The sequence below is a fragment of the Lepus europaeus genome, chromosome 7 (assembly GCF_033115175.1).
Source record: "Lepus europaeus isolate LE1 chromosome 7, mLepTim1.pri, whole genome shotgun sequence".
Lineage (NCBI taxonomy): Eukaryota > Metazoa > Chordata > Mammalia > Lagomorpha > Leporidae > Lepus > Lepus europaeus.
This window is the reverse complement of record NC_084833.1, coordinates 112086304-112106670: the sequence shown is the minus strand read 5'-3', so window position 1 is coordinate 112106670 and position 20367 is coordinate 112086304. Positions and strand designations below refer to the sequence as shown.

The following is a 20367-nucleotide window of genomic DNA, read 5'->3' as shown; positions in this document are numbered from 1 at the left end:
TCAAATGATAAGTACAGCATTTTGGAATACTCTTTTCAGGGATCCTTTCACTTCTTTGTTCCTTAAGGAATAAATTAAGGAGTTCAGCATTGGTGACACAATGTTGTTTAGTATTTGCACCATGGCACCAAGCAAGGGATTGGGTGTGGGCTACAGGTAATGATGATTTCAGGTCCATAGGCACAGAGGATTGCAGTGAGGTGGGCACTGCAAGTAGAGAAAGCTTTCTGCCTCCCCTCTGCTGAACAAATTCTCAAAATGGCAATTGCAATGCATGTATAGGAGACAAAAACTGTGAATAAAAGCATTAATGCCAGAAAGCCAACATTAGTGGACCCCACTGTCTGGGCCAGGGAGCTGTCAGTACAAGCCAGAGGTAAAATAGCAGGAATGTCGCAGAAGAAGTGGCCCACCTGATTGGGGCCACAGTAGGTTACCTGAAAGGTAAAGAAGGTCAAGGTGGTGGCCTGGAGGCCACCCACCACCCAGGCTACCAAGACCAAGGTCATACAAACTCCAGGTTTCATGATGAGCATGTACCTCAGTGGGTGACAGATGGCAACGAAGCAGTCATAGGCCATAACAGAGTAGAGGCAGCCTTCAGTGGAGCCCAGAAAGTGATAGAAGAAAAGTTGTGCCACACATCCTTCAGAAGGGATGGCTCGGCTCTGGCCAGAGAGATAGCAGAGCATCTTGGGGCAGGTGACGGATGGGAACAGCATGTCAAAAATCGACAGGAGTCCCAAGAAGAAATACATGGGGGTGTGAAGGGTAGAGGAAGAGATGATTGCTATAAGGATGAGTAAATTTCCAAGCAGGGTGAAGAGGTAGATGAGCGAGAAGACAACGAAGAGCAGAGATTCCAGTCCTGCTGTCTGAGGTATTCCCAGCAGAATGAACTCATTCAGCAGTGTGTGATTCCTCATGTTAGAAAGGCGGTCTAGATTTTCATAAAAGGTGTGTAAACATGAACATGGAGACTCACTGTAAGAGACACAATACATACATTCATTTTCATCAAACTTTGAACGTAAAGGTGGTGGATAATTAAAAATTCTTACATAGACAAATAGGGGCCAGTAAACACACATAGGCCTTCATATCTCAGGGCATCATAGCCCTCCATCAATACAAACATGAAGCAAAATGAAATATTACATAGCAAAATATTGGATAGTTAATACAGCAAAGGCCTCACTATAAACAGTTAAGTATAACTTAATTATTGTTCATGATCCATTATATAGCAATCATTGCCTGGTTATAAATCACCCTGGAAGCCTGACCCTCCTGATTTCTTTTCACACACTGTCTGTGTTACTAAAGATGTGGTCAAATGTCCTGAATCTTCATCAAAGTTCACGTTGGGCGTCTATAGCTCTCGCCAGAACAAAACAATATGATAGAGTGAAATGAGCATTATGTTTGAGGTTTATTAATCATTCCAATTAGTTATATTCATTAGTTTGAACATTTACTTACCTGACAATGTTTCTTTTGCCTGAAAAGTAATCAACAGTGTCAGATTAGGTTATTATTACAGTGTTTTACATTGCTTAGAGCTTAGTAGCAAAGTCACATGATATACACTGTCATTTTTAGTGAAATACCATCCTATAAATGTTCAGCTTTGAGATTTTTAATCTGTTAACAAATAGAAGTTTTTAATCATTAGAGCAATGAAACTAAAATATGTGAGTTATGCAACTTTTATGTATTTCCTGCTTAAAATGTTTATTAAAACATTTATTGTGGTAAGGATGTCTAAAGTGAAATCTTCCTTTTAAAATATTTATTTATTTATTTATTTGAAAGGCAGTGTGACACATGGAGAGAAGAAAAGCCAGAGAAAGAGCTCTTCCATCCACTGGCTCACTCCTCAAATGGCCACGACATCCAGGACTAAGCCAGGCTGAGGCCAGGTGCCTGGAATTCCATCCAAGTCTCCCTCTGGAGAAGCAGGGACCCAAGTACTAGGGTCATGTTCTGCTACATTTCCAGGCATATTAGCAGGAAACTGCATGGGAAGTGCAGCAGTAGGGACTTGAACCAGCACTCTGGGATGCTGGCACTGCAAGCAGCTGCTGAACCCTCTGTGCCACTTGACAGCCCTGAGATCTACTTTCTCTAAAGATTTTCCTTTTATTTTATTTAAGGTTTACAAATGCCATGCATTTTACGTGTACAGATTTAGAAACATAGTGATACTTCCCAACCTACCCTCTCTCCTGTCCATACTCCCTCCCTTCTTCCTCCTTCCACTCCTAATCCCTCTCTCAATTTTTACAATGGTCTACTTTCAGTTTACTTTATACTCATAAGATTCACCCTACACTAAGTAGAGTTCAACAAATAGTAAGAAGAAAAAACAAAATCCTATTCAGACCTGTAAACAATCATCAAAACCAATATAATGTATAGAAGTAAAAAATATTTTTGGTATATAATAAAATACTAACTATAGTTACAATATTTTGAAACAGATCTCAAGAACTTTATCTTGGAAATATTCAAACTTTATGCTTATTTATTAGCAACTCTCCATTATTCCCTACCATCTTTTCTGACAGTCGCCATCCTGTATATTTCATTTCCATGGAAAATTGTAACTGAATAAGCTCAGAATATGAAATTACCTCTAGGGTACACCGTGGCCTGATGTCTGTTTCAATGCTTGCATCTGAAGTTTCGTGTAAATCACACAAGAAGAGATGATGTTTTCAATTTCATTGTTGCTTTGTGATCTGTTTTTTAAAGATACACAAAGTATATGAACCTGTGTAAAAATAATTGCTCTGATTTCTAATTGTAACGCTTGGTCAAGTTTTCTGATTTTCTTTTGAAGCTAATTTCATCTTCTAAAACATTTGAAGTTGTTATATAAATTAATGTTATCCATATACACATAAGAAATTTTGATGAAATTGACTCCAGAGTCTATTGGACTGCATGGTCCCCGAGAACAGACTAATTAGCCCTGTAAATGGTAGCATCACCATAAGATCTGTTGAATAGATGGCATTTCAGTATTTCTAGATGACTGCATGAAGGAAAGGTTAGAGGTGACTGATAGCTACACTTTGATTAGAAGTTCCCTAATAAAACCATGTCTATTCTTGCTCATCACTGCAACTGTCAGATTCAGGAAATACTAACAAAGGGGTACACCCAATACTAGATGCACCCATCACTCATGGAGTCAAGTATTCATTATTTGAATCAATCAATTTTTTAAATACTCTGAAATGAATCCTATTGTATTTAGATTAATATTTCAACATTAATCCCAGAAAACAATGGGTTCAACAAATGCTGCCTAAGACTTCAGATTCCATGCCTGACACAAGGAATTTAAATATGCATCAAAGTGAAAAGCATTGAATTGCTGACCTAGAAAAGATTGAAGAAGATCTGGACATCTTCATAATCGGTGTTATATAATAATTTCCCTCACCGGAGAAAAAGGAATGTAAATGTTAGGTAAAGGTAAAATGCTAAGGAAAAATAATGTATCTCCATGAGTAAAAGGAAAAGGAGAAAGTAAGAAAGCGAAAAGGATGTCAAAAGAAATTAATGCAATAATACCTGAAATAGGACAGAAATTATTCATACAGTCACAGGTAGACCATTTAGAGCATGTGTCTTTGTGCATTGGGTAATTTAATGCAGAACAGTATTATCACAATATATACCAATAACCCATTTACCTTACTACCACCCCAAGGTATCAAATCTATAGAGAATGTGTTTATTATTTTGGGTCTCTGAGTCTTTGGGTCCTTTTGGATCTCTTACTGGAAAAAAGTCAGTACTCATTTTTCACTTTCTTTCCCAGGCTGTTTTTGTCTGTCTCCTGTGGAGCATGATCTGCCCTTGAGTTCAGTTTGTATCTGTGCTGAAGTTGTTGAAGAAAGAGTGCATGGCCACTGGGTGGTTCCTGTGCTCTAGATTAGTTGTTTCTTTGCGGTGGTAGGCATGGTAGTTTCTGAACAATTTCAGTTAGGCCAAATGAATCAGAAAAGAAAATAGAGCAACCACTAGGCAGTTATTTTAATTTACTCCTAGGGAAAATACTTTCAATAATATGGTACAGAAAAAGATGAAATCGGATATGTGACTTTTATACTAAGAATATATGGAGATAAATATAAAAAGAATTTGTTAGTTGTTGGAAATAAAGATGCAGTAAATAGGAAAATGCTGCTGAAAATGTGGGATATTCTTATAACTATACTTGGTATTTAATGAGTACTCACTAAATGCTTATTTTTGGTGAACTGAGATAACAGTTCCCTTGCAGAATTGCTGTGATGACTGAATATAATGATATTTATGAATAACCTTGAAAGGCACAGAGCAGTCTATCGTTGTCTGGAACAGAGGAGGCAATTCAGGAACGCTGATTCAGAAAGCAAGATTCTTTTTTAAATTTTTATGTTAATTGTTGAATGTGCAGAAACAGAGAGAGACAGATTCTCCATCTCTGGTTCATGCCTGCACAGTGGGTACTTGGCCAGGCTGAAATCAGGAAGCTAGAATTCAATCTGACTTTCCTGTATGGGTCGCAGGGACCCAGCTAATTGAAAACACCTGCTGCCTCCTCAGGTGTGCACTAGCAGGAAATTGAATTAGAAGCAGAATCAGGACCTAAGCAGTATCTTAAGCACTGAACCAAATGCTCACCCCAACACAAGTTTCTTAAGCCAGTCATTTTTTTTTTTTTTTTGACAGGCAGAGTGGACAGTGATAAAGAGAGACAGAGAGAAAGGTCTTCCTTTTCCGTTGGTTCACCCCCCAATGGCCACTGCGGCCAGCGCACCATGCTGCTCCGAAGGCAGGATCCAGGTGCTTCTCCTGGTCTCCCATTCGGCAGGGCCCAAGGACCTGGGCCATCCTCCACTGCACTCCCGGGACATAGCAGAGAGCTGGACTGGAAAAGGAGCAACTGGGACAGAATCCGGTGCCCCTACCAGGACTAGAACCTGGTGTGCCTGCGCTGCAGGCGGAGGATTAGCCTATTGAGCTAAGGCGGCGCAGGCTCATATTTGGTTTTAAGTCTAGGATCTTGCTGACTGATTTTTGGACTTAGCTATGCCTTCAGTTTATGTATCTCTCTCATACAAAGTTGTTAGGTAGATTAAATAGGAAATGCAGTTTGAGACATCTAATAAGCTGTCACATATTTCAGTTACCCAGCAACCATTGTTTACTCTCACTCTGGGCAAGAATAAAAGTATTCTTGTGGGGACGGCACCATGGCTCACTTGGTTAATCCTCCGCCTGCAGCGCCAGCATCCAATATGGGTGCCAAGTTCTAGTCCTGGTTGCTCCTATTCCAGTCCAGCTCTCTGCTGTGGCCCAGGAAGGCAGTGGAGGATGGCCCAAGTGCTCGGGCCCCTGCACCCACATGGGAGACCAAGAGGAAGCACCTGGCTCCTGGCTTCAAATTGTCGCAGCGCCAGCCGTAGCAGCCATTGAGGGGTGAACCAATGGAAGGAAGACCTTTCTCTCTGTCCCTCTTTCTCACTAACTCTGCCTGTCAAATAATAATTAAAAAAAAAATTACAAGAAAAGCACTCTTGTAATGTATTGACTTAATGTGGGCATGAGTATAGCTAATGTCAAATAACTTGCAGTTTTAGTGAAGTGGTTAAACATATCCCCTGGGGATCCATGTAGGTGCCCTCTGAATTCTGCTGAGGAACAAAAACAAGTGATGATGAACACTGAGAGCCCTGATTTAAGTGCCTCCTGCAGCCCCTGTACCCTCCAGGTAAGCTCTCCTCCAAACCATCTAAAACACAGCAAAATAGAAATGCTAACAAATGGTATCAGTGATGCACAGGGAAAACGAGTCACATTGTTGTTGATTCTAAGGCAGTATAAACATGGCTTTCTGTAAGATGAAAATTCAAAACAAAAAAATACCTCTTTATGTGAATGAAATTGAATATCTTTTCATGTGATTGTTGTTTACAGCCCTTGGCCATTTTTCTGATAGACCATGGTCTGCTTTTACTTTATATTTGTTGAACCCTTTATTTAATAGAGCCATTAAACCTTTGACTATAATGTACATTAAAAATGTTCTATTTAAAAAAAATAAAGAAAATGTTAAATAGAAAAAAAGAAAAAAAGACATGATTTTGGATGTTTTTGTCATAAAGAAATGTTAAATTTTTGAGGAGATAGAGGTATTCACCTTGATTGGACATTATACAAAGTATAAAACAGAATATGGTACCAAATAAATGTGTTCAATTTCTATATCCTAAAAATATTTTAACTAGAATAAAAATAAAATTACTAATAAAAAATTAAATGAGGTTTGTAGTCCTGAAAAAAAACTCATAAAGTAACAAAATTTCAGATTAAGATTTTATTTACTATTTTTGAAATTCCTTCTTATAATTTCAAAGTAGATACCAAAGGCACTATTTTACTATGTTTTTCCTGTCAGAATCACTTTTAATAAAATATATTAAATTTAAAAAGAAAAAAATTGGATTTTTCCTGCCTTCAAAATTTTTATCAAATCTTGCATCTCACAGGTTTTTAAAATGTGTAGAAAATAGGAAATATTCCAATGAATGAACATACCAAATGTCAGTAATGAGCAAGAACATGAATTTCGGTGCTTTCTCCACTAATCCTTGCTACACAGATTTCTAGAGGGAAGGTTAAAAAGTGAAAGTTGATACAGGGGGAAAGTGCTAAGCACCTACCTGGTCACCAGGGTCATAGCTGGCTCAAAGAAGGAAAAGCAAATGTTTTCCTTTCTGTCCCTTTAGCCTCAGTTTGCTACATAGGTTTACGGAGCTCTCCATCCCTAACACTTCTCTTCCCTCATGTGTGGGGAATTGTGCTGGGTTCTCCAGCTGCAGACCCCTAAGGGCCTCTTTCCTTCAGAATTACAGAGATGATGCTGCACACCGATTGGCAGCCCCACACCCAAGGTTATTTCCTCAGTGTCAGCAGAGGTGAAATTATCTGCTACCTTGGTAGCTGTGGAAGTGAATCACGGTGGCTCTGGAGCCCCGTGCATGATGTATCCCCCGGCACTGAGCAAGCGGCAGCCCTCTGAGCTTAGGGAGCAATTAGATGCCTGGTGCTGAGAGAGCTTAGAAGTTTCCGCACAGTCCTCAATAGTCAAGGTAATCATTAAAGGAATTGAGAGTCAAACTGCTTGTGAATCCCCTGTGACCACCCATTTTTCTGTTTTGTGTAGATATCCCATCCATTCATTTTGTTCTCTATTGGCCTAAGGCATTTGGTCTGAATGTCATTTTTCTAGTTCCTGCTGTTTCTCTTATAGCTTGTGATTCTGGAAGAATCTGTAATTTAATGAGAAGAGAACCCACCTTGAAGCTTCCACACCAGAGAAGGTGCTGATGTGAACAACCTGTTTCTCATTAGCTGTATGAGTTCAGGTCAGGTGTCTTCTCGGAACAAAACAGATGTAATTTTTTAAATGGAGCTTTAGTAGCATCTCAAGGAGTGATTTTGACAGACAAATAAAGAAGCATTTATGAATTTCCTGGCATGTGATGGGTTCCTGCAGTGTTTATTTTTTATTTTTTTAGAAGATTTATTTATTTATTTGAAAGTCAGAGTTACACAGAGAAAGGAGAGGCAGAGAGAGAGGTCATCCATCTACAGGTTCACTCCCCAATTGGCCGCAATGGCCAGAGCTGTGCCCATCCGAAGCCAGGAGTCTCCTCCAAGCCTCCCACATGGGTGCAAGGGCCCAAGGACTTTCCCAGGGCTACAGCAGAGAGCTGGACCAGAAGAAGAGCAGCTGGGACTCGAACCTGCGCCCATATCAGATGCTGGCATTGAGGCAGTAGCTTTACCAGCTATGCCACAGTGCTGTCCTCCTGGGTGTTTATTATTACTTGAAATTGGATGAAACATTAATTATGACCTCATCATTTTAACTTCATTGTTAGAATTTTTCCTTTATCTTCCTTTAGTGTTTCCCACCTTCCCTTCTCAATTTTAGGATAAGGGATAGCCTTTTTATTCTTTTGTCTGTTGGATGATTTTTTTTTAAACCATGAGTAACTCTGGGGAAACAGTGTTTAACAAAATCCAAAACAAAATAAAATATAAAAATAATACTAGATTTATAAAAAGTATAGGAAATCATAATTATTTTTGAAAAATATTTTGTTTTATATGGAAATCTAAATGGCCTATATCTTTCTCATTCTGAGGATCCAACCAGACCAGCTCACGAAGGAGAGTTGAACTAGCATTTAGATAATGTCTAATATGGCAAACACCTTTTTTTTTGTCAGATTATTACCATATTCACAGAGGATAGGTTAGGATTAGTTCATTTTACAAATGATAATCTGGACTCAGAAAAGTTATCATTTTCTGAAGATTACACAACTCTTACCCCTGGAGGTTGAAATAGATTTCCAGGATCTTCTAATCTAAACTCAGAGATCTTGCCAGATGTTTGCTCTGGTGTTTCAGAAGTTGCTTAGGACTCCATCATCCCATATTACAATCTCTGGGTGTGAGTCCTGGCTGTGCTCCAGATTCCAACTTCCTGTCAATGTGCACCCTGCAGAGCAGTGAGTGAAAGCTCAAGTAATTAAGCCTCTACCATTCACATGGGAGACCTGGACTGAGTTTCTGGATCCTGGCCCAGCTCCAGCCATTGTAGACATTGGGGAATGAACCAGTGGATGGGAGATCTTTCTCTCAAATAAACACAATTTTTAAAATTCTTAAATATGCTGATTTAATTTCAGGACAGAATCCACTTGGTTCTAATACAAGAATCTGGTTCCGAGTTCTCCCTACCATGTTTTGACTGTCTGGATAAATAAGATACATCCTTGAGACTGGCATTGAGGCATAGTGGGTAAAGCTATTGCCTACCACAACAGCATCCCATACGGGCATCAGTTTGTTCTGGCTGCTCCAGTTCTGATCCGCCTCCCTGCTGATAGCCAGGGAAAGTAGCAGAAGATGGCCCAAGTGTTTGGGCTCCTGACACCCACATGGAAGACCAGGATGAAGCTCCTGATTCCTGGCTTCGGCCTGTCCCAGCCCCAGCCACTGTGGCCATCTGTGGAATGAACCAGCAGAAGGAAAATCGTGCTCTCTCTCTCTCTGTCTCTCCCCCTCTCTGTAATCTTTTCAAGTAAATAGATAAATCTTTAAAAAAATGAGATCATCTTTTACTGATCGTTAGAGATTTAGACACTTAAATTTCATCCACCTTGTTCCCCTTAGCCCTCATTTATGCTTTTGGTTTGTCAGGAGTATATTTCCTTGTAATTGATGACAATTGTTGTTCTTAAGCAATGGCCAGCATCTTCTAACATAATTGCAAACAAAAATAAGTCCTTTTTTTGATGGCTTGCATTATTCCTACCTGAAATTAAAGCTGTTTATGTCACCATGTAAGATGTTTAGCTTGGTTTCTAGTCTGAATTCGTTATGTAATGCCTAAAACAGACAGTTCTTGGCATGCCAATGGTTTGATTTACAGTTTTTCAATTTTTAAAATAAATAACATCTGAATTTAATTCTTTCTTGAAAAACAATTTTCCTGTTCCATTTAGATTGCATTAAAATATTATTCAGGGTGATATGCCACATTGATAGTTACACTTGTGACTTTCTTACCATCCAAAACAAAAACACTTGGATTGTATATGTTTATTGACTAAGAAATCAATTCCAAAGAACAAAGATCTAGTTTGGTTATTACTAAAATAATTGCTAAATCTATTTCAGTTAGAACATCATTTTCTCCATCTACTCTTTTTTCCACTTTTAAGTCTAAATTTTAGCATGTACTTTGCTTACTCCCACATTCACAACAGCAATCATTTTACCCTTACTATGTTTCGGGTAGTTTGCTGTGGATCATAAAGAAAGAAAAAACAAATACATTCAACTCTGCTTAAGCCTAAAAAAAAAAAAAAAAGCAAAGAAGCAGCATGTACACAACAAACAAGGACAAAAGTTGGCAACACTGTAAAAGAATTAAAAAACCAATAGCTTATTTTACTTAACTTAATAGCTTGCAGTTCCATCTACCAACTCTTCAGTTGCAGGTGATAAGATTTCATCTTTTTATGGTTGAGTAGTAGTTCATTGTGGATATATGCCACATTTTCTTTAATCATTCATCAATGGATAGACCCCTAGTTTTCTTCCATTTCTTGACTATTGTGATTAGTGTTGTAATAAACATGGAGATGCAGATGTCTCTTTGACAGAATGATTGTATTTCCCCTGGATATAGTCAAGTATCATATGATCTTGCTCACATGGAGTGCCTAAGAAAAGCCGATTTTTTTTTTTTTGCCTAGATATATTCTTGTTTCCTTCCTGGAATTTATTTAGGGATACTTGCACTTACATGAGATCTCAACTATTGGGGCTGGTGCTGTGGCACAGCCGGTTAAAGCACTGGCCTGAAGCTCAGGCATCCCATATGGGCACCAGCTCTACACAAAGCTGCTCCTCTTCTGATCCAGCTCTCTGCTATGGCCTGGAAAAACAGTATAAGATGGACCAACTCCTTGGGCCCCTGCACCCATGTGGGAGACCCGGAAGAAACTCCTGGCTCCTGGCTTCAGATCGGCATAGCTCCAGCTGTTGTGGCTGGCCATATGGGGAGTGAACCAGCGGATGGAAGACCTCTCTCTCTGTCTCTACATCTCTCTGTAACTCTGTCTTTCAAATAAATAAAATAAATCTTTTTTAAAAAGATCTCAAATATTTCCGATAGGTAATATCGATTGCAATCTTTAGACCATATGATTTATCAGACCAAGAAGATGGAAATGCTAATGTGCATGAACAATTCACTCTAGGACAATTTTATATTTTTTCTTTTTATTAATATAAAGAGAAAAGATTCAATGTATTTCATACGTATGATTCTAGGACGATAACCATATTTCCCTCCCTCATCCTCTCCCTCACCCAGCCTTCCTCCTTCCTTCCCTTCTTTTCTTTTCATTAATTTTTGCAAAGACACAATTTTACCCCACTTTATTTAGTATAAACTATACTTGAAATTTTGAATTTTGAACTTTTCCCTGAATAGCAACATACAGTTCAATGCTTTCTCATGATGTAGGCAGAAGTGAGTCACAGTAACCAGTGAGTCCTGCCATCTTTAGCAGAAACAACCAATATTCTATAATGTATGGTATTGTTAAGCTATGATGTTTAGAGCTTATATGGACTAAATTCACTTCTGACTTACAAAATTTTCAGCTTAATATGGGTTTATTGAGATAGTTCACCATCAAGATCAGGGTATCTGTAAGAGATCTGTATGAAGATACTTCAAAAGATTTGTACTAAATAAGAATTAAAAAGATGTTTATTTTGCTTCAAGAAACCTTGACATCTATGCTTAGATCTTTCATACTCTAGGCTATGGCCTAAGGAGCACAATGAAAGAACCTCAGCATTAAATTTTCTACTTTATTCCTTTCACTCCCTAATACCCAGTCAAAAGACAATCAGTAAGTTTCTGAGTGGAAATTACATTACAACTACTTAAGAAAAGGTAAAAACAAAGATAGTGTTAATGACACAATATCAAATAACCAAACAACCCATAATTATTGTTGCAAAACCCATATAGCAACCAAATAACCACACAGTTAATCAGAAATGAAAGCTTACCTAAAAATAAATAACAGTGAGGGTACTAAAAGCCCTTACAGATAAGTGATAATAAGATGGAACTGAAGTATCTTATCAAATATTGCATGTTGAATTGAAATGCATGCTAATTTTCTCTGATATCTTGAAGACATACATCATATTGTCTCACTGTGGTGTAATGGAAAGCAGTTATGTGTTCCTTCTTCTTGGGAGCCCCATACTGGTCTTCAGCCCATTAATATGGTATTGTGTCTACATCTTGATCTTGTGATTCTGACACTGCATAATTTGTAAATCATTTGAAGGACCTATAGTATAAGCCTGTGACCTGCTTCTATTCCCAACTCTTATTTTTAATTTTTCCTCACTTAGGTTCTATTCTCTATAGGAAGAGAATATTAAAAGACATAAGCTTTCCAATGTATTTACATTCAAAGGAGTCAACTCAACACTTCTTTTTAATTCCAGAAGCTTTTTTTAAAGAACATAAAATTGGTTTTCCTTTCTATACAATAGGCTAGAAGACTATAGGAAAACAAATACATACACAAACACTAATATGAAGAAATGCAAGAACAATCTTCAAAATGTCCATTAACAGGAATTGCCCATATAGTGTATGGGTATTTCATACAGTAGACTTCTTCAGCCACATGAAAGAATAAGATAGACCTATGTCCACTGATATAAAAAGAGCTTTATTATACATTCTGTGAAAAAAAAGGAAACCCTTAGAACAGGATGATGGCATTTCAAAAAGTTCCTGGAAAAAAACAGATATTTACTTTGGCACACATAAAAAATTTTAAATTCATGCATAGTTTTTACTTTTTTTCTTTATAACTTTTTTAATTTATACAAGGTGAACAAATTTAATGTAATTCATATAGACAGGTTTAAGAGCATAATAAAGCAAATTTACAAAAAGACAAAGAGAATGTCCATCCAAGAATTCTTTATATCAGACTAAAACACATGTATTCCATCAAAATATTAAATAAAAAATTTCAGAAATATGTGGAGAAAATCAAATGAACTGCAAGGTCTTTTGGCAAAATGGTGAAGAATCCCATGTAAATTGAAAGGAAGTTTCCATTAGAACTCAATATTTATGTTACGATTCTCAGAAAACAGGTAGCAGCAGCACAAGATCCAAACCCTCTGGCCTTAGTCCTAGTTCATCAACTTCCTAGCTCTGTGGCACAGCAAAAGTGCCCTAACTCTCAGTGCACTAATGTCTTCCTCAGTAAACTGGGATAATAATAATAGTTACATAATAAGATTATTATATTAATTAAGTATTCAGCATTTGTAAAGTGCATAGAATTATACATGGTATCAAGGAAACGTTTAAGAAAGGTTTTGTTGAATTAGAAATTGAACAAACACATGAGCATAGCCATAAACCACACCAGAGTCAACTTGATCTCACCTGTTTGTCTCAAACATCATTTAGTAATCATATCCAGGGTAAGAAACTAATTGTCTCCAGATAAATGTGAGGCAAAACTACAGAGACAGAGAGCAACATGAAGGCTGTTCTTCACCAGTAGGAACTCCTTGCATCAGTGCCTTTCTCAGAGCCAACTTGACATCCTTGTTTCTCAAGGAATATATCAAAGGATTCAGGGAAGGGGTAACAATATTATTCAACACCTGAACCACAGAATCCAGCCAAGGACTGGAGGCAGGGCGGAGATAAATGAGGGCCACTGGTCCATAGAATAACAGGATGGAAGTGAGATGGGCACTGCAGGTTGAGAAGGCTCTGCGCCTGCCTTCCGAGGAGCTGATTTTCAGTATGGAGAGGACAATGCGAGTGTATGAAGCAAGGATCAGAAGAAAACATGTGAGGGCAACAATGCCCACATTGGTGAAACTCACTGTCTGGGCTAGAGAGATGTCAGCACAGGCCAGGGTCAGCACCACCGGAATATCACAGAAAAAATTGTCCACCTCGTTGGGGCCACAGTAGGGTAACTTAAAGATGAGGTATGTGAGGACAGATGCATGCAGGCAGCTCCCCAACCACGTGCCAAGGGTCATGAAGGCACATACCTGGTGGTTCATGATCACTGTGTATCGCAGGGGGTGGCAGATGGCTGCAAAGCGGTCATAGGCCATCACAGTGTAGAGAAAGCACTCGGTGCAGCCCAGGAAGTGGTAAAAGAACAGCTGGGAGGCACAGCCCTGGAAGGAGATGGTGCAGTCTTGCCCCATGAGGCAGAGCATCATTTTGGGGGAACTCACTGAAGAGAAAAAGATATCAAGCACTGACAGGTTTCCCAGGAAGAAGTACATGGGGGTGTGCAGGTTGGAGGACGTGAAGATGGCCAGCAGTATGAACAGGTTCCCTGGCAGACTGAGCAGATAGAAGGCCAAAAATACCATGAAGAGCACATGTTCCAGTCCCTCTGTGTGAGGGATTCCCCTCAGAAGAAACTCGGTTATTGGTGTGTGGTTCCTCATCTTCAGTCTAGTTCATCCTGCAAGATCCCAGAATGGTCTCACCAAGCTGACCTTCTCCCAAAAAACTAAATGCCTGCATAGATTCTGCTGCAATCTGATAATACCTATATGCTCTCAGGAACTTCCTAGCAGGAGCCAGCTCTATTCCGACACTAATTAACATGTGACCTTAAGTGCGTCGTTTCTTTGTCCATCTGTTGCCTCAAAATTAAAGACACAGATAACACTAGAGGTGGCAGCAACCTTACAGTTGATTCTATCAGTGTTTAAATGTCATTTCTGACTTCAGACAACTTTGGAAAAAAATCTCCAAATCTTGCTGAGTCTCTGTAAATAGTACCCTATTGTATGTAGTTCTGATGAGGATGAACACTTTAATTCATGTAAGTACCTAGTGTAGTCTCTGCTTCTACATACCCTGGATTAAAAAAAAAAACTATCCAAGATACTGATATTCTGATTTTAATGAGTTTTTGTTCCACAAAGTTATTTTAGGTTGATTTGGAGCAGTTGTGGAGTTACCTATTGATGTGATTGATTTATGAAATCATTTTCTCCATTGGCAGCTGGAGCAACTGAGAATTGTCTAGTGGATACAAAGAAAGACAATATGCATCATGAACAATCACCAATATTAAAACAGGCATCATATTTCAGTACAGAATTAATGTCTCTCCAGCAATTTGACTGGAATTTGGCTGAAGATGCGCCATCGCCCTAGAGGTTTTCAAGGCTAAGCTTCCTTAATCAGATAAAACCTTAAGAAAATGCCATGGAGTCCAGTTGGTCGGCATTAGTCCAAACTCAAATACAGCCAGCTCTCACATTCTCCCCACCTTCCTCTAGTGCACATCACCCTGGGAGGGTGAGGAGGGGAAAGTGCTCCAGAGAAGAGGTGCTTAGAAATTGTAGGCAAGTATGGCTGACTGAGGCTGAAACCCTAGGTCCCATCACCACCTGCCCTGTCCCGTTAGGAGAGACATGAACAGATGAACCAGGCTCCAAGGACAGAAATGCTGGGTGCTCTTCTTGCTCAGACGCAGCCACTCCTGCCTGTAGACCCAGCAGTGTCTCTGAGCCCAGAAGGAAAGTGCAGGAATCACCTCCACAGTGAGAGAATAAATCTCCTTGGCTTCCTTTAGGAGCCTATTCCCCAGGGATCCCTGACTCAGGAGTGTAGAACAGAGGGAGCAATTAGGCTGCAGACCTTCCTCCCTTCCCTCCTTTCTTCCCACACAGAGGTAATAACTCCATCCAATGTCAACAGAGCAAATCCAGACAGATCTGCAACTTTCTACAACAGTTAGGTTAATAATTCCCCATTACCACTTCCACAAGTTCTTTTAATATTTACATGAAAAATTCTCTTTTATTTTCCTATAAGACTGCTAATGAGATTTTCCCCTCCATGCTCTAGTTGCTATAACTCATTCAATGTGTATTTTAAGAACTCAAAATGTAACTGCTTTCATTTTCTAACTGTGGCCTAGAAAATGTATTCTAATGGACAAAGATTAGGTAGGTCTGTGTCTTTGGACTGTCCACGGAAACATGCACATAGGCCTACTAAGAACATTATTTCTTAAATTCCTTTTGAAATGATACAGAATATGCAAAATGGGAACTACAATGAGGTTTAACTATTCTTAGGAGCCCTGCATTGTGGCATGGTGGTGGGGCTGCTTTCTGTAGCACTGGCATCCATATGGGTGCCACTTCCTGTCCTGGCTGCTCCACTTTTGGTCCACCTCCCTGCTCATGCACTGGGAAGGGCAGCACAGGATGGCCCAGGTGCTTGGGCCCCTGTATCCACATGGGACACCTGGAAGAAGCTCCTGGCCCCTGGTTTTGGCCTGGCCTGGCCTTGGTCGTTTACTGCCAGTTGGGGAGTGATCCAGCAGATGGAAGTTCTCTCTCTGTATCTCCCTCTCTCTCTGTGCCTATGCCTTTCAAAAAACAAATCATTAATATATATGTAGTCTTTAAAATAAAATCAATTAAATAAAGAAGTATTTGTAGCAACATTTTTATTATTCCCCTTCTTAATGCCAGAGTGAATACAAAAAAGACTCTCCTCTCTATGGTTTTGATTAGTAATTACTACTTACCAAGAAAAAAAAAATTAAGCTGAACAATTCAAAGCCCTTTTATTTTATCGTTGCATCCTTGTCAGATATTACTTTTTAATGTTAAAAATAAAACTCAAAAATTTAATTACCAAAGTTCATTCCAAAGGTCAAAGAGCTCAGATATTAATTCAATCTGCCTACATTTAAAACTTAGGCTGGCCAGCGCTGTGGCTCAATAGGCTAATCCTCCGCCCGCGGCACCGGCACACCCGGTTCTAGTCCCAGTTGGGGCACTTCCTCCTGGTCTCCCTTGCGGGTGCAGGGGCCCAAGCACTTGTGCCATCCTCCACTGCCTTCCCAGGCCACAGCAGAGAGCTGGACTGGAAGAGGAGCAACCGGGACAGAATCCAGCGCCCCAACCGGGACTAGAAACTGGGGTGCCAGCACAGCAGGCGGAGGATTAGCCTAGTGAGCCATGGCACTGGCTGGCCACACAGCTCTTTTATGTAAGAATTTACAAACCTATGATCTGTATATGTTATAGACTGAAGCCATTATACACATATATGAGGGAGAAACAAATAGAAGAGTATATTCACTGAAATATGTGGGCTAACATAGAAAAAACTTTTACATGCAAAGTGAAATACTCTCTCAGGAAGCTGCCTGATCCAAGTGTTCTCCTGCTACAGTCATTGGACACTTTCCTCCCCTATGTCAGTATGTTCTCCAACAGGCTGAGATGTCTGTCAGTTGATATTTCCTCTAGAACACTCGAGATATACTACTCATTTGTTCAGTTTATTTTCTTTCTTTTTTTCTACAGATTTATTAAGGTATAGTTTATAAATCATAATTTCACTTAACTTTTAGTTAATTTAATGATTTTTGTACATTTAGTTATATGAACATTGCCAAAATTCAGACATTTCCTCCCAAATCTCCTAGAGCCCCTTTGCAATTGGTTCCCACTCCTATTCTCTTCCCCATGAAACCTCTAACTTGTTTTTGTCTCTAAAATTCTCTTGTCTTGGCATTTGATATAAATAGGATAACACAATATGTAAGTGTTTTAATTCTTTCAATTAGCACAATGTTGCTGAGGTTCACCATTACTGTAGCATACAGAAATAGATGATCCATTTTGTTGCCAAATAATATTTCCTTGTATCACAGTACAATATTTTGATTACTCTATCACCAGATGATAGACATTTAAGATATTTCTAATTTTTTAATATTATGAATAATGTTCCTATTAATACTTAAATACTAATCTTTGTATGCATTTACTCTTTTTCTCTAACATCAAAGATTGTAAAATTTTGAGACTTTGATAATATTATACCATATCTTCTTTCTCCTATCAATGATAAGCCTTATAACATCAAACCATGTTGTAGAATGACTCTACAGACAGGTATTTTTGTGAACTATATATTTATTCTTCTAATCATTGTTTTTAAAGGTCTTTCCTAGGTCCATTGTGCAGGTATCTGCAAATAGGTGGATGTATCTTCTGCATCTTCTACAGATCTTTTATCTCAAAATACCTTGAAACCACAACTCATTGGAATAGGAATACTTTCTTTAAAATATCACTAATCACTTTGTTGAAATTTGGGGGCATATATAGTCTTCTTATTTTCTCATAACACAGCATAGGTATATATGCATACCTGAATGTCCAGCTTGCTTGCTAACAGTAGAACTATTATACTATCATGTGGTTTAGAAATGGATAAAGTCAGCTGTAGTGTGATACATCACTCATATTGTCATATGACTTAAAAGAAATCTAAGTTAAAATCTCTGTGGAGATCCTTGAGACTTGATAAAAGGAATCCAAATGTATTCATTTGGGAAAAAATTACATATACTTTGCCACAGACTTAAACCATAATTCTTTAATTCAATAATCATCAGTAACTAAGTTGTTATTTTGATGTAGTTTGACCACTTTATTTTTATTTTTATTTATTTGAAAGACAGAGACAGAGACAGACAAACAGAGTGTTCCAATCCACTCTCTCATTCCCCAAATACCCACAATAGCCAGAACTGGGGTGGAACCAAAGTTGAGAGAAGGGAACCCAATCAGAGCTTCCTACACTGGTGACAGAAGCCCAAATTCGTGAACTACCTCTGTGACTTCCCAGTGTCTACGTTTGAGGGAAGCTGGAGTAAGGAGCTATGGAGAGAAATCAAACCCAAGTACGCTGATGTGAGACGAGGGTGTCTTAATTGGCATTCTTATTGATAGGTTAAACAACTACCTCAACACCTTTGTTTTTAATCTCAATTATTTCTGTGTTTGGAGGGAAATGCAAGTGTTGAGTGCTCTTTATTGGCCTTCTCAAACATTAATAAATAGGAGATAATACCAAAGGCTGATAATTGCATAATAATGGATCAAATTGTAGGCAAGTCAAGAAAAAAAGTTGTGAGTAGAAGAAGGATTTCTGAATACTCTTGGATGAAAACAGACCTCAGGATGTGTGACTGTATTGAGCTGACATAAAGGATTATGGTTGGGGGGGGGGGGGCAAACCTGAAATCTCTGGTGCACAGGGCCATAGGCAGCTATGACCTATATCCATCCTTTCATAGGGTTAAGGGAGAGTAGTTATCCCAGGTATGGGAAAATGCTTTTCTCAGTCCTGATCTAGAAACAGTCATTGGTAGCCTTTTCCAGTTTGGCTAGGGATAGCATTTATAAAGCATGACACAGATTAGAGAAGGACCTACATCGCAGAAAAATCAAAAACAAACCATTGTGTGAGGTGAATTAGAGCAAAGAAGAGATATTCTGTACAGATTTGGGCATCAGAAAAATGGAAGACAAGTTTGAAAGATAGATCATTCATTGAAATTGTTTATTTTTTACTTTTAAAAATATCATATTTATGGAGCAGATGTTTAGCCTAGTTGTTAAGATGCTGTGTTCAGTATCATAGTATCTGCATTTGATTCTCCCTCCAGTTCCTGAGCTCAGCTTCCACTAATGCAGACCCTGGGAGGCAGCAGTGATGACTCAGATTGGGTTCCCACCACTCCTGTGGGAAAACTGCATTGAGTTCTGACTCCTGACTTTGGCACCAGTCCAGCTCAAGCTGTTGTGGACATTTGGGGAGTGCACCAAAGGATGAGAGTGCCCTCTTTCTCTGACTCCCTCTAGCACTCTCTTTCAAATAAATAAACAAAAATTTAGAAAGAAATAATGTTTTTAAGAGAATGAAGTATCTGTCAAAAGATCTCTTTTTTCTGTAAAGCAGGAATACTCATTGGCTACCGTGATATAGAATTTTAAAATATTTTAGAATCATACTCACTAGATTTATTTCTTAAGATGCCATTGCATTCATTAAAAAACATCATTTCAATGCATTTCAGAATAACAAGTAGACAACAAATAGAAACTGTGGACTGCAAAGGATCACCCTCCCTTGCTTAACAACAAGCTTCTCAAAACTGCCTAACATACTAGAAATAAAAATAATCATTTGCCTACCTGTTGCACAGTGACTTGAAATCCCATAATAGTTGCCTTGAAAAAAAAAAAAAACACACACCTGCTGTCCTGTCTTTCCAGGTCCTTGATAAAACTGGACAGAACTGGCTGCACCCGACCATGTAACTGAAGCATGTCCAGGTCCACACTGAACAGAGTTACCTTATGGTTCATTATAATGTTGATTAACATAGTTCTGCTCATATTTCAGGAGCCTTCTTTGAATGGTGAATGTATGCGAAAACAGGATAAGTCAACAAGCGTGCTCAAAGGGATCCCCACCCCTTTCTTCTGTTCCTGTCATACCATGTTGTTTCACCCAGCTCTTCCTCAATTACCCCAACTCCATAAACTCTCCAATCCCTTTCTGAATGGGGAGATTGATTTGTGCTTCAATATGAGTTGCCCCTTTCTCCTATAAGACTTTAATTAATAACAGATGTTCTCTCTCTCAGATGTTCTCTCTCAACATAATTGTTGCCTGCAAGTAGGAAGACCTACTATCTGATAACAGAAGGAACAGTGTTCAAGTCTGCCAGGTGGACATTACAGGAGCAGAATCTGCACATTGGTTTTGATATTCTGAGTTTCATCTTTTGTCCAGTTTTCCAGTTTCCATCCTTTCTTGGCCCTGGAACTTTTAGGCAAATCTAAATGTTCATA

General features: G+C 38.8%; 2 protein-coding genes across 2 annotated transcripts; both read right to left on the bottom strand.

Annotated features, from left to right (window-relative positions):
• LOC133763943 (olfactory receptor 10N1-like) lies at positions 1–926 on the bottom strand. Its single transcript, XM_062197624.1, is given in 2 exon segments — positions 1–161; positions 164–926. Coding segments are annotated over 2 exon segments (924 nt in total).
• A 12238-nt stretch (positions 927–13164) lies between these two features.
• Positions 13165–14124, bottom strand: LOC133763942 (putative olfactory receptor 10D4). Its single transcript, XM_062197623.1, has one exon. The coding sequence runs from the start codon at positions 14122–14124 to the stop codon at positions 13165–13167; it is 960 nt and encodes a 319-aa protein (XP_062053607.1).
• Positions 14125–20367: the final 6243 nt, after the last annotated feature.